This window comes from Stegodyphus dumicola, chromosome 10 (assembly GCF_044657685.1).
Source record: "Stegodyphus dumicola isolate Sdum_Otavi_A_Nest chromosome 10, ASM4465768v1".
Classification (NCBI taxonomy): Eukaryota; Metazoa; Arthropoda; class Arachnida; order Araneae; family Eresidae; genus Stegodyphus; species Stegodyphus dumicola.
This window is the reverse complement of record NC_140777.1, coordinates 115,529,312-115,550,752: the sequence shown is the minus strand read 5'-3', so window position 1 is coordinate 115,550,752 and position 21,441 is coordinate 115,529,312. Positions and strand designations below refer to the sequence as shown.

The window sequence follows — 21,441 nt, the reverse complement described above, 5'->3', positions numbered from 1 at the left end:
GATAATAAGCCAGAATTGCGGTTATAATTTTTATCTGTGTATACGACAGATAAAGTTTAGTATGATTCCCCTCGGTGATGAATAGTGTACTGATAACATTAGCGACAGAGTCGGGAGCATTTAGATACAAAAATCTTGTTTCATTTAAGATCGAAATATTATCACTGTTTTGTGACACCCACCTTGACATTCTAAATTCAGTGTAAATAATCCAGATCAACTTGTTGCCGCGGATCCAAATCATCTCGTTGGTTTATAATTAGCCTGATGTCACCTATTACTTTCAAGCAGTTAAAAGTGCCTTTTGTTACTATTCAATGATTGAGGATATACCCGCTTTGGTAATATAGGGAGGAAATAAAGAGAATCAGAAGTAAGAAAGAATTTTAGATATTTTGATATTATTTAAACATGTAACATACCACAAGTTTTTTCAAGTATGTGCTATATGGTTCTTATATTTATGTTGCATTTCACTGAATCCATTACTTATGATATGCATATTGTAAGTCAAATATCGATTATGTAAATTCAAAAATTTTATATTTTTCTAATATTATTATAATAATAGCTGATAATAATAATAGCTCAATTTTTTTAACATTTAGCAGTCAACAAATATGTTTTTTAATTTTCAGGTTCAAATTTCTACTTCGAAGAAAATAATTTATTTTAGAAACTTATGCAAAATACAAATGAAGATAATAGAAAAAGATGTGCATTTTTAGAAAAGAAAAAAAAAAAAAAAAAATTTCTATTATAATCATAAATCTTATAATAATATGGCTACTGTTTAAATCTAATATGAGAGTACTTTCAATTAAAAATTTGTTTCTGCCAAAATGTTTTTAAACAAATATTTGAATTTTTAAACTACAGTAGACACCGCTTAATGTAATCGCAGTTAATATTACCATCGGGATATTGTTATCGATTTTCCCGAATCTCGCCCGTTTGTAGACGGGGAACATGGAAAATACATCGCTATGATCATCTATTCAGTCAGTTGATACGACCAAAATATTGTAGAATAAAGTTTTTTAACAGGAGTAAAGTCTTCAAATGAAAGATAAAGTCGCCAAATGAGATCAAACTACATATGTTATAAAAATTTCCAGTGAAAGAAAAATGTCGCCAAGTGAGGGGTTAAGCCCGCCAAATAATAGTTTTGACTTTATTAAATCATTTACAATTAGGCAAGCCTCACAACCGGTATAGTGGTTAGCGACGCTGACTTCGACGCTGGGTTCGAATCCTGCATAAGAAATGGATGTTTATAAATGTAGAGTGTCTGTACGGCATGGGGGCACTCCAAATATGTGAAGAATCGAAAATCCTCGCCAGAAGTTGGTGGTAGGAGAAAAGGGGGAGACCCTCGACCCGACTCCCCCGGGGATGCTTTCCATCAAAATTCGGGGTGGAGCTGAGCAAAGTCGTTCTGTCACCTGTATGGTGCTCACGGCTCTTCCACGACAGACCTTATCTTGCAGTGTTTGCCACGATGAATTGCATTGGCTTGTTCTAATGCTACTGTCAGACGAGTGAGATACGTCACAGCAACAACAAAATTAGGCAAAAAAAACATGAAAAGAAAATTCATAAAAGGTAAAGTAAAATCTGAAATAGTCCAGATTTTAACGATTGCCCAAAAGGGTTTGTTAATGTTTTTTACGCTCTCTCCGAAGTCGCATTCTACCAGGCTGTTCTTGCACTTACAATTGCTAACTTTTTTTTTTTCTTTTTAATTTTATAATAATAAAGTCATTTTCTTCGCACTTACGCCCAATACGGCCCCAAAAGCAAAATCACAAAAATTTTAAATACAGCATAACAGAATCCTTTATAATTCCCGATGCAGTATTAAGTACTGCTATACATTTTTCTATTTTTTCAGTCTTTCCTCAGTTCATCATATCAGTGTTTTTTTTTCTTAATAAGATGGACGAAAACCTTTTTTTTATGTTTTTGTTCGTTTGTTTGTTTGTTACTAACGTTTTGTGTGTTAATGTTCTTTACTAAACGTCGTGTTCTTCGCACTTATGCCACATAAACTTTAATTCAACAACAAAATCACAAAATATTTAAAACTGGTATAGCTTTAGAATTTCTGATGCACAGTCTCACTTGCTCGAGATAAAAATGTTTTATTCCGTACAATGAGGCCATTGCTGGCTTTCAAATCATTGAATTTGTTAATCAAAAATTAGAAATATAAAATTAGAAATTCAAAATTCTGGCTTCCAGGTGCACATGTTCAGGTGGAGGACTATGTTATTCAGAATTGGATAGTTCTTGGTACCATCGTGTTTCACAGTGCGACGAAAATTCATATATGCATGCAGATTCTTAATTGTTTATTTTCTGTAAAAATCATACAGGTTGATAACATCTGGTGGCAACAATTTGAAAAGTGATTCGCCAATCCCGTTTCGAAATTAATAGCCTTTTCGGGCTAACGCCTTTCTTTGGCGTAGTTTTACAATATCGGATTTTTATTCAATATCGGTTTGTTTCAGTATGTGTTTTGAAGGCGATCAAACACAGGTCCTTCTTGTTCAAGACATTTTCGAACAGCAAAAACCTTTCCGAATTGTTTTTTTCTTTTAACCTAACACAAATTTCTGTAAAAACATCTCTGTTACTTACTAAGGTTACTTTTATGCCTCATTTTAACTGTATTTTGATGTGTTTTTTAACAGTGAGGGATCGAAGGGCACTTCGATTAATAAGACGAGGGCGAATTGGTGAAATAAATTTCAGAAACGTTTTAAACAGTTCAAAAACAGGGCCAGCGCTAGGGCTGGTACAACCGGTGGGACCGCATTAGGCGCTTGAGTTTAGCAGCGGCAAAATTTTTTACAATTTAGGTAAGGACCGGGCTGCCGGATTTCGAAGTCACAGTGTTTGCAGCGGGCGGCAAAACTTCTAGCTGCGGCAGTGTCCATAATAAATTTTGCATTAAATACATTATGAAGAATTCATGAAAAATACCTTTGCAATTTTTAAATTAAAATGCTGTTGAATGTATATATCTATATATTTCTATTTATATTTACAGAAAATTAATTAAATTTTATTGCTATTTTAAAGGACGTTTTAACTGGATTATATAGGTCTGACTGAAAAACAAATAAAGTTATTTATTGAGCAATGATGGAAAAACGCAGGATGGTCATAAAAAAAAAACTTCCCTGTAACCTTAGCGGTCTATCCACTCAACCAGTCGAAATGAAATTTCAGATATTGTTATTTGAAGGTATGCGCTCTAGATTGTGATGATTTAAAACAGTAGACCTCTCACGATTACGATTACGAAGTTTTCGAATGACAACATCCACTTTCCTAGGTAAATTTATATGCGTATTGGTAACCAATAAATGGCTATTGAACAATACACATATGACGAAGCTGCCGGCGCAAAACATTTGCATAAGGACAACATTGTAAATAACCAATAACGATACAAGAGAAGGGGAAAAGTTTTGTATTGGAAATAAAAACTTTTCAACTTGTACAACGTTTTAAGATAGAGTCATCTTCCGCAAATTTGCCATTTCGTGCCCCCCAGGATCCCTTGACCTCACTCCGATGGATTTCTGGTTTTTGTGTTATCTGAAATCTAAGGTATCCACATCTGATCCAAGAGATTTGTCAGAATTTAGAGGTGTCATAAAATGTGAAGTTACACAGTAAATTGCTATATAATTAAAAATAAATTATGAGTACTGGCATTAATCTTCTGCTTCTTTTAATTCCTATCGAAGTACTAGAAGAAGTACGTGAAGCTCAGTATCTCATGCGAGCCAAAGAGTGATCAGGATACAATCCTGTTGATTGCAAGAAATGAGAGGTCATTTTCATACACAATTAAAAAATGAAAATATGCATAAACCTTTACATAATACAGGGCTCATTAAAAAGTAGAAGGAACATAAATAAATTCGGGTAGTGCAAAGATACCTCGTTTCTTTCCTGGTGTCTGGCAATTTAATTTTAATGCAAGCAGCTTTCGGAAGTCTGGTTGTCTATGTTGTCTTTTGTATAGTATGCAAAAAAGGTTAATGATTTTAAACAGTGTATGAAATGTATGATCAAAAAATAGTGTTAAAGAAACATTAGCATTTCTATAAAATATTTGTGATATTTTATAATTATGTGATATTTAATTGCGTAATATTGAAAAACACTAAATATTTTTATTGATTGCCAATTGCAGTATTATTACATTTCGTTTGGTATCTATTCTTCTAAACACTATGTATTTCGCGTTTTTTTTAAATATTGCCGTTATTGTATGTCTATTAGATTATCTCTTTAAATGAATGTTGGAAATTCGGTTTTATTCTTTATTAAATTTAAGTATATTCTATTTTCTTCGCTTACTTTTTATGTACTTCTGATAACAAAGAAATTCAGAATAAATAGAAATAAAAAATTAACGAATAGCTTACTTTAACGTACTTAGCTTACTATCGCATACTATATTATTTAAATTATTTCTGTATAGTAACAAAAGGAAAGGTATTGATTATAAAAAGTGCATGAAATGATCATTGTAATCTACCATTATACTAAAATGTAGAAACTAAAAATAAGTAAGTACATGTATGTCCACATGATCGAAAGAAATGGTGTTAAGAAACCTCAATATTACTAGTAAATACCACAATGCATAATTATTGCACTTTTAATTGCTTACTATTTAAAAAACACAAATAATTTTTTATTAATTGGAAATTTTACCTTCCTTATGATATTTATACTTTCAAGTGCTACTAGTTCCTATTTTTTCTTAAATAGTGCTGTCATGTATGTTGTTTTTTAGGTTATTATTTCATTTTAGATATGAATATGGGAAGTTCTTTTTTGGTTATTAGATTTAAGTATATTTTTATATGAAATATTTTTGATCACATTTATTAAATGCTTTTTATACAGTCTTTCATTTGCATATCTTGGAGATACAGAAGTTAATTGTTATAATTTTTGCTATGAAAGGCGAATAAGTTTATACTTGAATTCAGGTAAAATACTGATTAAGTTACCTTAAGAACCGTCTCCTAATTTATCATGACGAGCAATTTTCAATGTCTCTGAGATTTAACAGAAATAAATGTGATAATGCTGTTATAATCAGAAATGCTCCTTTTTTTACCCACATATATAGCTTTACTTAAGTCTAATTGAGTGTTATTTACTTAAAAACCTACTATTAATGTTATATATTTATAATAACCACTTTCATAAATACTCTCACTTAAGGAAAAAAATTATGAAATCTTAAATAATCATAACTTAGAATTTAAGTTATTTAAAAAATATAATTTAAAGTACTGAAAATAATTAAGGCTATTATTAATTATGCATATTTAGTCTAAAGAGAAAAAAATTGTATTATCTTCTGGTTTTCAGGAAATGATAAAATATTTAAACTTAAAATAAATACAAGGAATACAAAATTTTGAAAAAGAAGAAAAATATATTACTTATTAAGCTTATTTTCTGCATAAATTAATATGTAACACAAGGACATAATAACGACATTTTCACAACTGTTGCAAAAAGGTGGAATTTGGCGAACATTTAGGCGTCTTTAAGACGTCGTGGTACTATGCATTCACAACCAAAATATCACCTGCGAAAGACGCAATAACGACTTATATGCGACAAAAACCTCATCTGCAAAAGCGTAATAAAGACATCTTTGCAACGGTTGCAAAATAGTGGATGTTCGCGGACATCTGGGCGTCTTAAAGACGACATATTGCAACGTTTTTGCAACGACATCCGCGACGAGTTTGCAACGTCGTTACGACGTTGTTGTGCTACTTAGGACTTTCATGCTTTGATACTGTTGGTTAGGCCTGTGTCAGCAGGAACTTTATCCCGCTATTACAGGCAACTCAAATACCCCGATTAGGGAAAACCTCACATCGGTAACCTCAGATGTGGGTCACTGGTATGTGAAATGAATGTGTATAGCAAAATTTCAGATCCTGACCTGAGAAATATTGTGCGAAAAGAAGCACTATATAATGTAATTAAAATAGATGGAATTCAATTGATGAAGTCACCAAGATAGGAGCCGACGAATCCGAGAGAGACAGAGTGTGATAAAATGATTGTCTGGCGTCAGTGACGTGTGTGGTCCCACTCCCAAGTACTGACCGCCTTATACAGCCTTATATCCCTACAGTCTTATATGTCTTCCTTTATAGGGGAACAATTAGCCCTCAGTTCATCTGAATGAATGACAGCGCTTGCGCACATAAAACTAACCTGGTGGATCATTTTCTACAAAGTAATAATATCAACCGGAGGGACAGGACAGCTAGATCTCTAAACCAAAGATTGATATACAGAACATATCTCGGATGTTTTGGGTAGGGCAACTGTAAATCGTCTTTCCTCTCCCAGAAACAATTAGTTCGGTTAAATGGATTCTACCATGCTAAATTATTACCATTATTGAGAAATTATCCTTTATTACTTTTTAGCGTTCTGATGTATCTAGAAGCCTATGTCAGTGTCCTGCATATCCTACTAGACTGGATAGAGTTATCTCTTTACTATGACTGTAACAACTGACCAAGTCTTAAGAAGGTTAAAGTAATCCTTTTTATTTAATTCTTAAATGACAGTAGGGCTCTGCTTGTCCGACAGAAGAACCTTCGTTGTTTGTGGTTATTTTAATTAAAAATGCAGGAAGTTAATTTTTAATGCAGGTTACGTAATCTAAGACTACACATAAAATATACTATTCAAGGTGGTTCAAGATAGTTAAAGGTGCTTGTTGTAAACTTCGGTTGGCAACATCAATGGGAATGAACTTCGGCACAAAGCTGGTGATGGTACAAATAAGTGAGAGTAAGACGAGGCTGCCAGAAGCTCCAAATATAGAGCATTCAAGCTCTATACTTAAATACAAAATGCCTAATTTGGATTCTGGTGAGAACTACAGGCAGAACATGCTAAAGAAAATATTTAGATTATAATAAATCATTAATTAACATAAACCGTACAATTTATTTGAAACTCTTATTCATTAAGCTTTCAAAATAAGAATGATACAAAATATAAGCATAAACTAGATATAAAATCCGCCTTAAACATTCAAAAATACCTCATTCAGCTAAATAAGAGTAAAGTTATATAACTGAAATTTATTGTCTTGCAAATTCATCATTTCATTTTAATGTTATTTAATTTTTTTTAATAATACCAGTAAGCTTAGAATTGCATTTCTAATGCATAGTTATTTCTAACATGAAGTTTTAAACTATTAAATTGATCTACATTAATTAAAAATACTTTTTTTAAGTACCACCTAGTATGACAGAGAAACGTATATACAGCAGGATACAAGATGCACTCAAGAAAACAACTGTCGAGCCATATATGTTCCTGGTTATGTTCGCTTTCAATGCACGTCTTGTCACACTCCAAAGTCTGCTGCACGATAGGGCTTGCAGAGTGGTACTGAATTTCTCTAGCGAAACATGCGATGGGTTAGAAGATGAGGACAATAATAAAGAACAACTTCTAGCCATATCTTATGGAAATGACATATACACAGGCACTGTACTGATGTCAACCATACCTGCCTTAATCATAGCTTCATTCCTAGGTAAATTGTTTTCATTTTTCTCAAACTTTTATATTTTCAATTTTGTAATAGAATTAAATTTAATCATTCAAGATTTATTTATTTAAATTAACAAAGCAGAAGCATAATTACGCCAGTATATATTCGAGACTTTATTTAACAACACGTTTCGCAGCCTATCTGAAAGAAATAAACTTCATAATTCATAGATTTTTACATTTTATTAAATTTACTAGCGGGCTACGGCCAAAGCAATATTTATAAGTTTTGTTCACTGAAAATAAAATGAACGTATTAATTTAATGTACTGTATACAAAGTTGCTACCTGCGACCAAAGCAAAATTTGTGAGTTCTAGGTATACCTGAAAAGGAAATGCTTAAAAACATTTCAATATGAATGAAGTCATTTAGTTCATTCTTTCCAAGCGAAACAATTTTTTTTTTTTTGTTGCCAAACCAGGAAACAAAAATTTTGGACACTTCAGGTTAATACGTATACGTATGAATTCACGATTTAAATTTAAGGTAATTGTACTATGATTCTAAACTAATAAGTGGACTGTATAGCAAAAGAACTAACTAATTTATTTACAGTAATTCACTATTCAGATCTAATACATGCCTGGCATGTTGCTTAGCCGAATCCAGATGGCCAAGTGAGAGTTTCTCTCCCTATCCAATAGGTGGCGCTATATTCTAACTTAACATGCCGCCGCCCGTTGAAATTACAAATTTCAACATGTAAATTACAAACAAACATACAATTTAACAAATCAAGAACAACTAATTCTACAATACAATATGAAAGCTAATAAATAATCTTTCATCATGAATATAATATAAAATAATGTAACATTTTAAGAACATAAACATTCACTATGCTACAATCGAACTTATTCTTTAAACAATTCCATTTTTATGTAAATCACAATTTCAATAAGAACATAATAATGTAAACTAAGCATTATTATCCTGGATAGGTAATAAACAAATTTTACTAATACATCGAATATACACACCATTTGATGTTTTCACTTTAACAACTCTGGCCTTATTATCTTTACCAGGTAAAACTTCTAGAATTCTTGCTAAAGACCATTTAAATGGCGGAAGATTATCTTCCTTTAACACAACTAACATACCTGCCTTTAAATTTTCTTTATTAATAAACCATTTGGTGCGTTGTTGTAGATGATTTAAATAATCAGTTTGCCAACGTTTCCAAATAACTTGAATGAACTTGGTAATAACTTGCCATTTAGACAGTCTATTATCTGTAAGATGAGACAAATCTGGTTCAGGATATGAAGTAATGGAACGTCCAATTAAGAAATGACCCGGCGTTAAGGCTTCAAAGTCATTTGCATCTGTTGATAAGGGTAAAATTGGACGCGAATTGAGAATACCTTCAATCTGTGTGACAACAGTCCAAAATTCTTCTAAAGTTAATTTATAACTGCTGATTGTACGCTGAAGATGGTATTTAAATGACTTAATACCTGCTTCCCATAAACCACCGAAATTTGGTGCTCTAGGTGGAATTAGTTTCCAATTTATACCTTCAGATGTTAAGAAATCTGCTATATCAGAATTAGATTTAAGGACTAAACTATGCAATTTTTTCAGTTCTGATTTTGCACCAACCATATTAGTACCGTTATCTGACATTATGGTATTACATTTTCCACGTCTATCAATAAATCTTTTAATAGTAGCAAGTAATGAATCTGTGGTTAAATCAATTACTACCTCTAAATGTACTGCTTTAGTAGCTAAACATATGAATATAGCAACGTAGACTTTTGCATAATTACCCTTTCTCTGATTTTTATACTTGATGAGGAATGGACCAGAAAAATCAAGTCCACACGTATTAAATACAAACCCTGGATTAACTCTCTCACTAGGTAAATTTCCCATAAGTTGTTCACATACAATTGGTTTAATCTTAAAACATGTTACACATTCATGTACAACCTTTCGAGCTACATCTCGACCATTAATAACCCAAAATTTACTACGAACCTGATGCAATAGTGCTTGAGCACCAAGATGTAAATATTTAACATGGTAATACTGAAAATTAATCTAGTAAATACATGATCTTTTGGCATTACATAAGGAAACTTTTGGTTGTAATTAAGATTACTATTGGCAAGTCTGCCTCCTACTCTCAGAAGAGAATCATTATCTAGAAATGGACATAAAAATTTTAACTTACTTTTGGAAGAAACACAATTCTTATTTTTTAAAGATAAAATAGCCTTGCTAAAATGTTGTAACTGTACATACCTGATCATGATTTTCTCAGCGTCATCCAATTCTTTAACAGTTAGAGAACCTATTAAATTTTTTCCCTTACAAACAAATTTACAAACAAAACTTAATACACGAATAATACGAATATAGTTATTACTAATGTTAAGAATATGATCTAAAACAAGGGAATTAGAGTTCACATTTAGATTAACTAAGTCGTTATCCTTAAGTTTGAGTTCTTTGACGTATTCCACATTATCCATATCAGATGAAATTAATTCACAAGGATTAGTCAAAAACCTCTCCTTAGTCAAGAAAGTTGGTCCACACCACCATAAATCATTATGAAGAAGATCTTTAGGTTCAGCTCCACGTGATATCAAATTAGCTGGATTATTGTGAGTGCTAACATGGTACCACTCATGAACCGCAGTCATGCTTCGAATAACAGATACTCTATTAACAACAAATGTCTTTAGTTGATAAGGTTCCTTCTTAATCCATGACGAATCTATTGACGAATCAGTGAAGTAATACACCTTGACAATAGGTAGCTGAATGGCCTCTAATATTTTTTTCATTAGTTTTACCAACAGAACTGCACCACAAAGTTCCAAACGAGGAATGGTAATTGACTTCAGAGGTGACACACGAGACTTGCTGCACAGAAGTCTTGATGAACATTCATTTGAAGATGACATACATTTCACATAAATTGCAGCACCATAGGCTTTCTGACTAGCATCACAGAATCCTATAATGTCTATTTGTTGTAATCCATTGGTTAGAACAAATCTAGGGATGCGATAATCGTTGACTATTTTTAGACTATGCAGAAATTCCTTCCATTCTTCAAAGTAATTTTTAGGAAGAGGTGTATTCCAATTTAATTTTAGAAGCCAAAGTTTTTGTAGAAATATTTTAGCTTTTGTCGTAACAGGTCCAATTAAACCTAACGGATCAAAGAGGCGACCTATCGTTGATAAGACATCTCTTTTCGTGCCTGTTTCTTCAAAGTCAAGTATCTTTAAATCGTAAGAAAAACAGTCTGTAGACGTATTCCATGACATTCCTAAGGCCTTTGTAATCTGAGGCTTATCCGTAACTTGAAAGGAGTAATCCTGAGTAGCACTTTCTTTATTCTTCAATAATTCTGGATTGTTTGAACACCATTTGTGTAACTGCATTCCACCACGTTCTAGAAGACAGGTTAACTGTGTCTGCAACTCCTTGGCTTCTTGCATGGTATTAGCTCCAGTAATAATGTCGTCCACGTAACAGTCCTTCAGTATGGCTCTTGAGGCATGAGGAAAGTCTGTCGCTTCATCCATTGCTAACTGCTTCAGGACCCTTGTTGAAAGGAATGGTGCACTTGCTGTTCCGTATGTTACAGTCCTTAGACGGTAAGTCTGCACAGGACTACCAACTGATTCCTTCCACAAGATCAACTGCAGGTTTCGTTGAGATGGTTCAATAAGTATTTGTCTGTACATCTTCTGAACATCAGCTCCTAATGCATAGTTGTACTTTCGAAATCTAATAATAATAGAAAATAAATCTTCTTGAGGTATTCGCCCTTTCATTAATATTGAGTTCAGTGACTTTCCATTGCTAGTAACCGCGGATGCATTAAACACAACGCGAAGCTTGGTAGAGGCTTTCTCTGGCCGATAAACTCCATGATGACTAAGATAATTGCAAGTCGATGTTTCAATTTCTTGCACTTCTTCCATGTGATTTAGATCCTTATATTCTTTAATAAAATTCTTATATAATGTTTTCATATTCGAATCACTTTCTAGTCGATTCCACACTTGATGCAATCTTTTCTCAGCCAGCGTTTTCGATTCTCCTAATTCTACACTTTCCCTTATGGGTAACTGAACTACGTATCTTCCATCATTTTGTCTATAGTGAGTACGCTTGAAATGTTCTTCACAGTATTTTTCTTCTTCCCTCAAAGCATCCTCGATATTTTCAATGGATTCAACTTCCCAAAATCTTTGCAAAATTTCTTCAACTCTTTCTTCACTATTTAGAACTAAACCACAATAATTTACTTCTTAGTCACTCTTGCATGCACCAGACGCGATATATCCAAAAACTGTTTCTTGAAATATCAACGGTTGATTTTCTAATTGAAATTTTCCTTCTTTTAAAATCTCAAAGAACAATTCGGCCCCTAGTAACATATCTATTTTGTTAGGTGTTCCAAATTTCGGATCCGCTAATTCAATATCAATGGGAATATTTAATGACTGCACATGTAAACACCTTGATGGAGTTACATTGGTTATTTTAGAAATAACTAAGCAATTAACTGATCTTACATATGTTAAATCCTTATTCGAAATCTGTACATCTAGTTGATAATTAATATTTATAACGTTCTCATTAATTCCGGATACAGATGCATAAATTCTTTCTTTCTTTAAATTTAACAAATTAGCAACTCCTTCACACAGGAAACAACTCATGCTGCCGTTATCAAGTATTGCGCGAACTGGGATTCTTTTCCCTTCGGAATTGCAAATATATATTATTGCAGTCGCCAATAACACGTTTTTTCTGCGTGTCAAAAGACAACTTGATTGATTTTTATTAGAGACATCTGCGTTCTTGTTTATAATTTCGTCACTCGTTGCTTCCGTTTTTGTTTTGTCTAACTTATGTTGAATGGCGCCATTTCTGAGCAGGCGATGTATTAATGAATGGTGTTTTTTATGGCATTCCGAACATCTGAACTTAGAATTGCATTTTGCGATTAAATGCTCGTTACTGAGACAGTTTAGACACAATTTATGGGTTTTAACTATTTCATATCTTTTATTTGGATTTAATTTCAAAAATGAATCACATTTATGCAGTGGATGATTATTATTTTTGCATGTAACACAAATCGAAACACTATCGGTTTTAACCATCAGAGCCTTTGATTTCGAACTTTTTTCTAACGGATATTTCATTTTATTAATACTACGGTTAATGTTATCCAATAACTGACATCTTTTCTCTAAAAACGAAATTAATTCATCAAACGTAGGAACTTCCGTAGCATTAATGCTTAGTTCAAATTGTTTGCGCGTTTCGAAATCTAGTTTCTGAAGTACGATATTTAATAACAGAATATCCGATAAATTATTTTTCTCATATTTTAAAACATTCAGAGCCCTAACGTTTTTAGTAACATTATCTATTACATATCTTATTCCTTTAGACGATTCAAATGTTAAAGTACGTAAATCCATTATTGACTTTATATGCGTCTCAACTAATATTCTTTTATTTTCATACCTATCTTGAAGAGCTTTAAATAGAGAATTAAAAGTATCATCAACAGTTTCAAGATTTTTTGCTTCATCAGTTAATGCAGCCTTTAAATAGTAGAGTTTCTGAACTTCTGTTAATTGCGTGTTATTCGCTATGATGTTTTCGAATTGAAGCTTAAAATTATTCCATTCGGTATATTTACCAGAAAACTTAGGAATTGGTAATTCTGGCAAACATATTTGTACTTTAGGATCAAATTTACTACAATCATTTTCATTTTCAGAATGTGCTATAGATGATAGAATTTCCATAATTCTTACCTCTAGAACTTCAGTTCTTTCTTCCATTTCGGCGATTTCTTCATCGATGGCTGTGACATCTTTTTCATCAACGCTTTCGAAATATCTAATCCTCAAGTTTCTAATATCCATTTGAATGCTTTGTAGCGATCTATACTTTATTTGAATTTCATTCTTATTCGAACTATCATCATATTCCTTCACTACATTTTCTAACCTAGTTAGTTTCGCTTTTAACGAAGTTTTGTTTCTATCTAATGCCAGCATTTTGTTCACTTCTCCGGCTCTGCTGACCATGTACTATGATTCTAAACTAATAAGTGGACTGTATAGCAAAAGAACTAACTAATTTATTTACAGTAATTCACTATTCAGATCTAATACATGCCTGGCATGTTGCTTAGCCGAATCCAGATGGCCAAGTGAGAGTTTCTCTCCCTATCCAATAGGTGGCGCTATATTCTAACTTAACAGTAATATAACAACTTTCTTTAAGTAATCAATAAAAGAATGAACGTATCAATAACATATCATTTCCGTTATCTTAATCTGAAACAAAAAAGTTGCCAACAGCAGCTGTTTATTTAAAATGTTGACATTAACGAAAAACGTCGACATAAATGACGTCACCCACAATCTCCTGCTTTCTTCAACGTCAGAACATGATCTTATATGTACTGAAATGAAACTGAATTACGGATAGCTAGTTAATAATGAGTTGGGCCTTGTTGAGTTACTTTCAAGTGGACTGTAATATAAATTTAAAATACAAACACCATTTAACAATTTTATTTAGCCTTTCAAATTTTGCTTCCGATGAAGCAGCGAAACAAAGGAACGACAAAGGTTTTATAAACTACATTATGGAAGCAACATAGTGTTGCCATATTAAGCAATACAAATATAATCACTTTAATGACGCAAACGATTAGCTATTTTACAGATTGGCGTTAACACCCGCCCCACTTTGAAATCCTTAGGATTTCAACAACATTAGTTTAGCAAATTACAATGAAAATTTTAAGAAATGCTATAATAAGACATTTCAAAATGTAAACTAACACACTAATAGCAAAATACGTTTGATTACAATATACAATATTCATTAAAACAATAAAATTATGTAAGAGAATACAAGGATTAGGTATTATTTCCAAGCAATAAGCATATATTAGAAATACTACGGTTAAAAATCCCGCCAGGTGTTTCTACTAGAACAACACGTATTTTTCCATTTTTCCCAGTTATTATTACATCATGAATTCGACCAATTAATCAAGAACAAATTAGAAGGTTATCTTTCTTTAACAATACAAGGCTATCTTTTTGGATATTACTTTTTTCAAGCTGCCATTTTCCTAGTTGTTTGAGATTATTTAAATAATCTCTTAACCATTTTTGCCAAATAACTTGATTAAGTTTTTAAACTTGTTGCCATCTAGAAAGTCTATTAGTTGAGACATTAATTAGTTGAGGTTCAGGAATGACATTAATAGGTCGACCAATTAAAAAATAGCCGGGTATTAAAACCGACCGCCAACACAAAGGAGATCATAATCGTCAAGAAATATATTTAAATTACTCACATTACGTCCCTTAACCTTTTCTTTTCCCTTTAAAGCATTAATTTCTCTATGGAATACATTTACCTGTACTGCTCTAATTAAAGACCTTTTGGCATGTTCAAATTCTTCAATAATTATAGATCCAGATTTCTTTTCCTTGTTTCTGCAGTTATATGTGAACCTAAAAATAAAACTAAGAATTCGTATTATTTTATGAAAATTATAACTGAAAGAGAAATTGGTTCATAAAGTCAAATGTAGTAGAAAGAGCTAAGTTGATGTTAGATGAACTTTTAAGCTCAAATATAGTTCCTTTTCAGTGGAGTCCATTTGTTTCGCACTGGAAGCATCCGAGAGATTTCCAAACAGGTGGCACTGACCACCAAAGGTCAAGAGATTTGAGATCAGAGGGATCAACACCGCAAGATATTAGATCAGCAGGATTTTCACTGGACGAGATATGTTTCCACTGATAATTTGATGTAAGAGACTGAATTTTAGGCACTCGATTTCCTACAAAGGTTTTGAGCTGATGAGGGGGTGAATTTATCCAGGCGAGATAGATAGTTGAGTCCGAAAATAACAAGACTTTGTGAATGTCTAATTTTAGGTAAAGAATGATTTTCTTGACAAGTTGTGAGAGTAATAAGCAAGAAGATAGCTCTAATCGCGGAACAGAAATTGTCTTTAAAGGCCAAACTTTTGATTTGCTGGCAGGCAATTTAGGTGTTGGAGAAGAATTTCCATTATAACTTCGAAGATAAACAACTGCTCCATATGCAACAATTGAAACATCACAAAAGCCAACGAGTTGAAGATCAACACTCAAGATGTGTCTGTCAATTCTACGGTCTACCTTTACGGTGTGAACAATACATAAAATCTCTGCGTACGTAAAATAGTTTAGAAGTACGCTGTATTGTTGGGGTTGGCTAAAGGATGGGTTGTCGATGTATAGTTTATGGTCCATCGTAATTTTCTATCATGCAAACTATAAAACGCTATTTATCACTGATTCGGCAAAAGCGAATGGTCCGACTACTTTGTTAACGTGCGTTTACTTCGAGCAGTTCGCAACCTTTCTTTCAACTATCATGAGGATTTTCGGTACCTGAAATTCGACAATTATGAAAGCAAACGTGATCTGAAATATTGCAGTTATTTTCATCACAGAGTGTTATCTTTCTTAAAATAAGAATTGTCTTGGACACTTTTATGAGGAGGGCCCAACAGTGTCCGAGCGGTAAAATCGCTGAACACCGATAGTTCGGTTCGAGGTTCAAATCTCTCGAACGGGCTAGCTACACGGGCATTTTCTCCATGTGTAACGTGTATACGAGCAAATTTCCCTTAGAATTTTCTCCATGAAGGCATCCTTCCCTTTAGGCCTTAGCCTTCAAGGTTTTGTCATAACCACATAAAACAAAGCAATTTCATGACAATGTGTATTGTGAAGTTATACAGCATTTGCGACAACTGAATTTCTCATGGCTGGGATTTTGAGCTTTATATATAAAATATTTGTTTTCTTAAAATTTCACAACGCACAAACCGCTTTTCTGCGTGTTAGCCCTTTTAAAATTGAGCTATTCTATATCTCCACTACCGGGCCAACCGCGTGCGTTCAAAATCAGCAGTTTTTCTACCATTTGAAACAGACCTCAGCACTCTACCACTATGTTCTTATTTTATTAACCTATTAAATATCCTCTATAATTTATAACCGCTGTATGCATATTTCAGTGCAGATATCTGTGAAAACATTAGACACTAATCTTCAGATATTTCTATCTTGATGTTCATTACTAATTTTGGTATTATTTCCTTTCGGAATGCTCTAGACATTTCTGTAATAGTGAGACATGTTATTTTCTGCTCTAATATTGAATTCAGAGTTGCTAAACAATAATTTATTTTCTTTAAGGACCCTGGAGTGACCGTTACAGCAGGAAGTATCCTCTTTTAATGGCAACAACTGGAATACTAATCGATAGCACTTTACAGACCATCATTACATCTTTCTCAAATGCTTCTCCCTATTGGTTTATAGTAAGCTCTGCAGTATCTGGTTTTTCAGGAGGTCTTGTCATAGTCGTATCTTCAACATACAGTTACATGTCTGACATTACGGATGAAAGGTATATATAAATAAATCTCTAGAAAACGTAGTTCTGCAAACTGAAATGACAGTGTATTTGTATAGTTTCTCAATTAGTTTACTATATACGCTAAAATGTGCAAATAACAGAAGAAATTATATTTTTAAAATTTTATTTCGTGATTTGAAATCTTATTACATACGTTACCGGCAATGTTTGAAACACTAGCATTCTATATACTGCATTTTGTACAATGGCTGGCGTTTTTAGGCAAAGTATGTAAAATATGAGAACTATTACATACTTTCCCTAGGCATTCTATAGAATGACAAATGCTATTTAGGCAAAGTATGAAAAAAGGTCCTGATAAGGCTATTATATAAATGACGTGCATTGCTCAAAGTATAAATATTATTCCGAAAAAATAATGAGAATGCCAATAAAACTTTATTCAAAATAAGTAAAGAAAACTGAAAGTTGCAGAAAACAAAATTTTATGCTTTTCTTATTAACCCTTTCCGGTACGCTACCTTTTCGAGCCGGAATTTTGATTTAAAAAAAAAAAAAAAAAAAAGGTAGGCAGTCTAATTCGGCCTATAGGAGTACACAAGTAAACTTTTGTGAAGATAGCACTTATCGTTTTAATTATGTGGGTGTGCCCAAAGTGGCACACTGATTGAATACAGCTTCGAAAAGAGTGCTGAAACGAGCATTGCTGTCAATGAACTGACCGATGAGACGCGGAGAAACAAAGAATACAGACTCTCAGGTGTCCTAGATTATCGGTGAGCCCGGTCTGGGCACAACTAGGGTTCGCCGTTTGATTTTAGGCAAGATTTCAAGGTGAAAATTTAAAACTAATATAGAATAAGGAGATTAGCATACAGCCAAAAAATAACATAGAAATTTCTTTTCAAACAATTCCTTTCATACCCTAAAAAAATCTGGAAGATTTCTTTGAAAAATGAGTGTCTTAAAACACTAAACATGGCTAAAATATATGGACTGATTTGTGTTGAGCTGCCATCTACTATAAAAAAAGAAGGTTCAGAGTAACCTATAGTAACCTATAAATCCTTTTTCATTCAATTTTTCTATGCGTACAGAAGGAAATTTTTAGGTGTGTCCAGGCCGGACACACTGTGCCGCAAAGGGTTAAGGAAAACAAAATTTTCATATAAAAAATAAGAAATTAAAATTAACCAACTTTTTGAAACATGGTAGGCTTGAATAACATTTTTAATTACATTTTATTGCATTTTCACGCAAAGACATTTCTATTTTGGCCCTTTGTTTTACACATATATTTGAAGAATCCTTGGCCGCCACTGGAATGAGCAATTGCAACTGACCGGAGAAGAATTTCGTGGTCAGGAATATTTTCAATACTAAAAGCAAGTTCTTAGGGCATTAAGTGAATTGTGGTCTCCCATATACTTGTTTTAAAATTCCTTCAGAAGTTTCAAAGTCGGTAGTAACTATCCTCTGTCATACTTCTACAACTCCCAATATATTACGCGAATCACCTCGCCCCTTATCGACGTCAGGAATAGGAACTCGGGCAGTAGTTCCCAAAGAAGCAGTTGGGAATGTTTTTTTTTTTTTTTTCCGAATTCATTTTCTTTTCTTTGGCTTCTTCTCATAGGAGCATTTATTACATAACATTTTCTAAGAAGAATGTTGACGCTAAACTGTTTTTGCGTATCACTAAATGCTCGACTTACAAGTAAATCAGAAATATTAAATCATTTATTTTCAAGTGCAACAGCGTTTATTTATTAGAAAATAAGAAAATAATCGTGTTATTCACTGATGAAAACTAATTTGTTTAGCCCAAAGGGAGCTATTAGTCTCGATATAGGATTTTGCGTCGAATCGCTAGGAATGAGTTGTTTCACTTTTCATTTGAGTCTGTTGCATTTTGGCAAAACGTAAAATATCTATCTTTCAAACTGAATCTGTCTGTTATGGATTAATAAAGTAAGCTGTATGAAAGCAATAGATGCAGTTCTTAAGCATATTAGCTTCAAAATTTTCAATCGGATTGATCTAAATAATACAAATTCAAACTTGACGGTTTGAAAGAGAGCAGCGGTAACATTGTTCGGAATAAAACATTTTTATCTCCCTCTCGCAAAATGTTCTATCGAAAACTCTAAAAATAGGCTGTTTTAAAATATTTTGTGATTTTGCCATTGAGTTGTATATGGTGTAAGTACGAAGAAAATGATGCTTAACAATAATGCTAAAAGACAAAGAAAAATGGATTAGCAAAAGTGAGTGCAAGAGCAGACTGCTATACTCTGAGTTCAGCGAGAGCCTAAAATACTCTTAACAAGCCCTTTTGGGCGACCACTAAAATCTAAAGCATTTCGGATATTTTTAAGACTTCCTAATTTTGAAAATTAGTGTCTTCATTAATTTTGTTATTTTGCATACAATTATTCGTTCCAGGTAATTTAACACGTATGAAACAAATATGAAAATTTAATCACGCGAACGCCAGATTTTTTTATGAATCATATTAAAATTAAAAGTTTCCACTTTGCATTCAAAATAGTTATTCCGAATCTCAGGCGATGTCTTGACAAACTGCACTTCTCTCAGTTATAAATGCGTTACGTATATACAGAAATAAAGTATAAAAATTAATGAAGAATAATTTCTATATATCAACTAAAAATAAAGCCCCTTTTCCAAAAAACAAAAAGAAAATTATTTTCTTTTTTTTAACTTCATATATTTTATTTTACTTCATTTTAAATGATTTTTTATTTATTTACTTTGTAGGGACATTAAGCATTTTTTGAAGCAGGATATGTGAAAAATGTGCAATACTCTCACCGGGACTCGAACCTGGATCTCTCCAATACGCACCGAGTGTACTGCAGTTAGACCACGAAGGCATGCAGAAGAAAGGGAGAAAATACCTTATATATTCCTCCTTTGAAATGGCGACTGGAGATTAGAGGACCCATTTGCCAAATCCTGGTGGTGAAGAAACATCATCCACCACCTTTTTTACTTCGAGTGCCACTGTAGAGTTATTAGGTTTTTTTTTTTTTTTTTTCATGCGGGAGGCGTAAACAATGAGTAATGTCATCGCCGGGACTCGAACCTAGACTCTCGAATACGCAGGCATGCAGGAAAGAGGAAGAAAATACCTTATAATTTGTTTATTGAAATACGCAAAATGAGGATATTCTTGACTGATCAACAAACGATACTGCAGCAAAATTCATATTAGGAACACACGAAAGTAATAAAAATAATAGTAATAGTAATAAAAGTAATAATAACAATAAGTAGAAACTATGAAAATTTAGAATAGCTGACAAACAATAAAAATATTTTTATGCATTTCGTTTTCCAGCCGATGCCGCTGTATAATTTTCAAGGAGTCGAATTTTTCAGTCAACGCATCTTATCATAAATTTAACAAAATTTGCAATTAAGAAACCATCTTGTAGAAGACGCAGTTTCGTTTCGAAATTATTTTTCATGATAGATCAAAATGCATATGAATATTTAAGGAAAAATATGCAATTTTTTTTTTCGTTTCATTTGTTAAATGCATATGATGTGACAAAATTTGGAACAGAATAATTTGTAGTCAGTAGTAATTCCTATATTCTGCCTTTTCTTTGTAGATCCAGAAATGTTCGATTTGCCATTTTGGAATTCTTTACTATTATGGCGACACCTACCGGATCTCTTGTGGGAGGCCAAGTTTACGGTAAATATGGTTACTTGCCTGTGATGCTCATAGTCCCGTGTTCCCTCACTTTAGCTCTGTTGTGGGTGAGATTGTATGTATTGGAAACGAAACCGAAAAGATTTGACATCACAAAGAAAGAAATGTTTATGGATGTGCTTCGATATGATAACATGAAAAAAAGTTTTAAAACCTGCATAAAGGAAAGACCTGGAAACTTGAGAATGCAGATATGGTTATTGTTATTTACCAGTTTTTCTCTTCGACTTATTCACATGGGTAAGCATTGTTTATTTCATATAAAAACTATTAATATTCTGACTAAGATCTGTATTAGAAACAGTTTTTTATCGATAAAATCTTGATGCCTGAAACTTAATGATTCTACGATGTTTTAATAACTATTCTTGATTGATAGTCATAAAAAGACATATAAATATCACACCTAAACTTAGCCTTTGCTGAAAATTCGAAACTTGTAATAATAAGAAACATATTTATTATTTAGGTATGCTAACTTGAAAACCGATATGAACACATAGTAATAGACTATTTTGGCACATAATGTTCTTTTTATTATTTACGATGAACAACTGTAACAGTCAAAGGAAACGTACGTCATAGCAT

General features: G+C 32.7%; 1 protein-coding gene across 1 annotated transcript in view; it reads left to right on the top strand.

Annotated features, from left to right (window-relative positions):
- Nucleotides 1–89: 89 nt before the first annotated feature.
- The window catches only part of LOC118199095 (proton-coupled folate transporter-like), a 34,950-nt gene continuing 13,598 nt past the window's right edge, over nt 90–21,441 (top strand). Inside the window, exons 1-4 of the mRNA XM_085825406.1 lie at nt 90–373; nt 7,322–7,627; nt 16,925–17,138; nt 20,750–21,093. Coding sequence (XP_085681532.1) covers nt 7,333–7,627; nt 16,925–17,138; nt 20,750–21,093 — 853 coding nt within the window. The 5' untranslated portion in view covers nt 90–373; nt 7,322–7,332. The remainder of the gene's footprint in view (nt 374–7,321; nt 7,628–16,924; nt 17,139–20,749; nt 21,094–21,441) is intronic.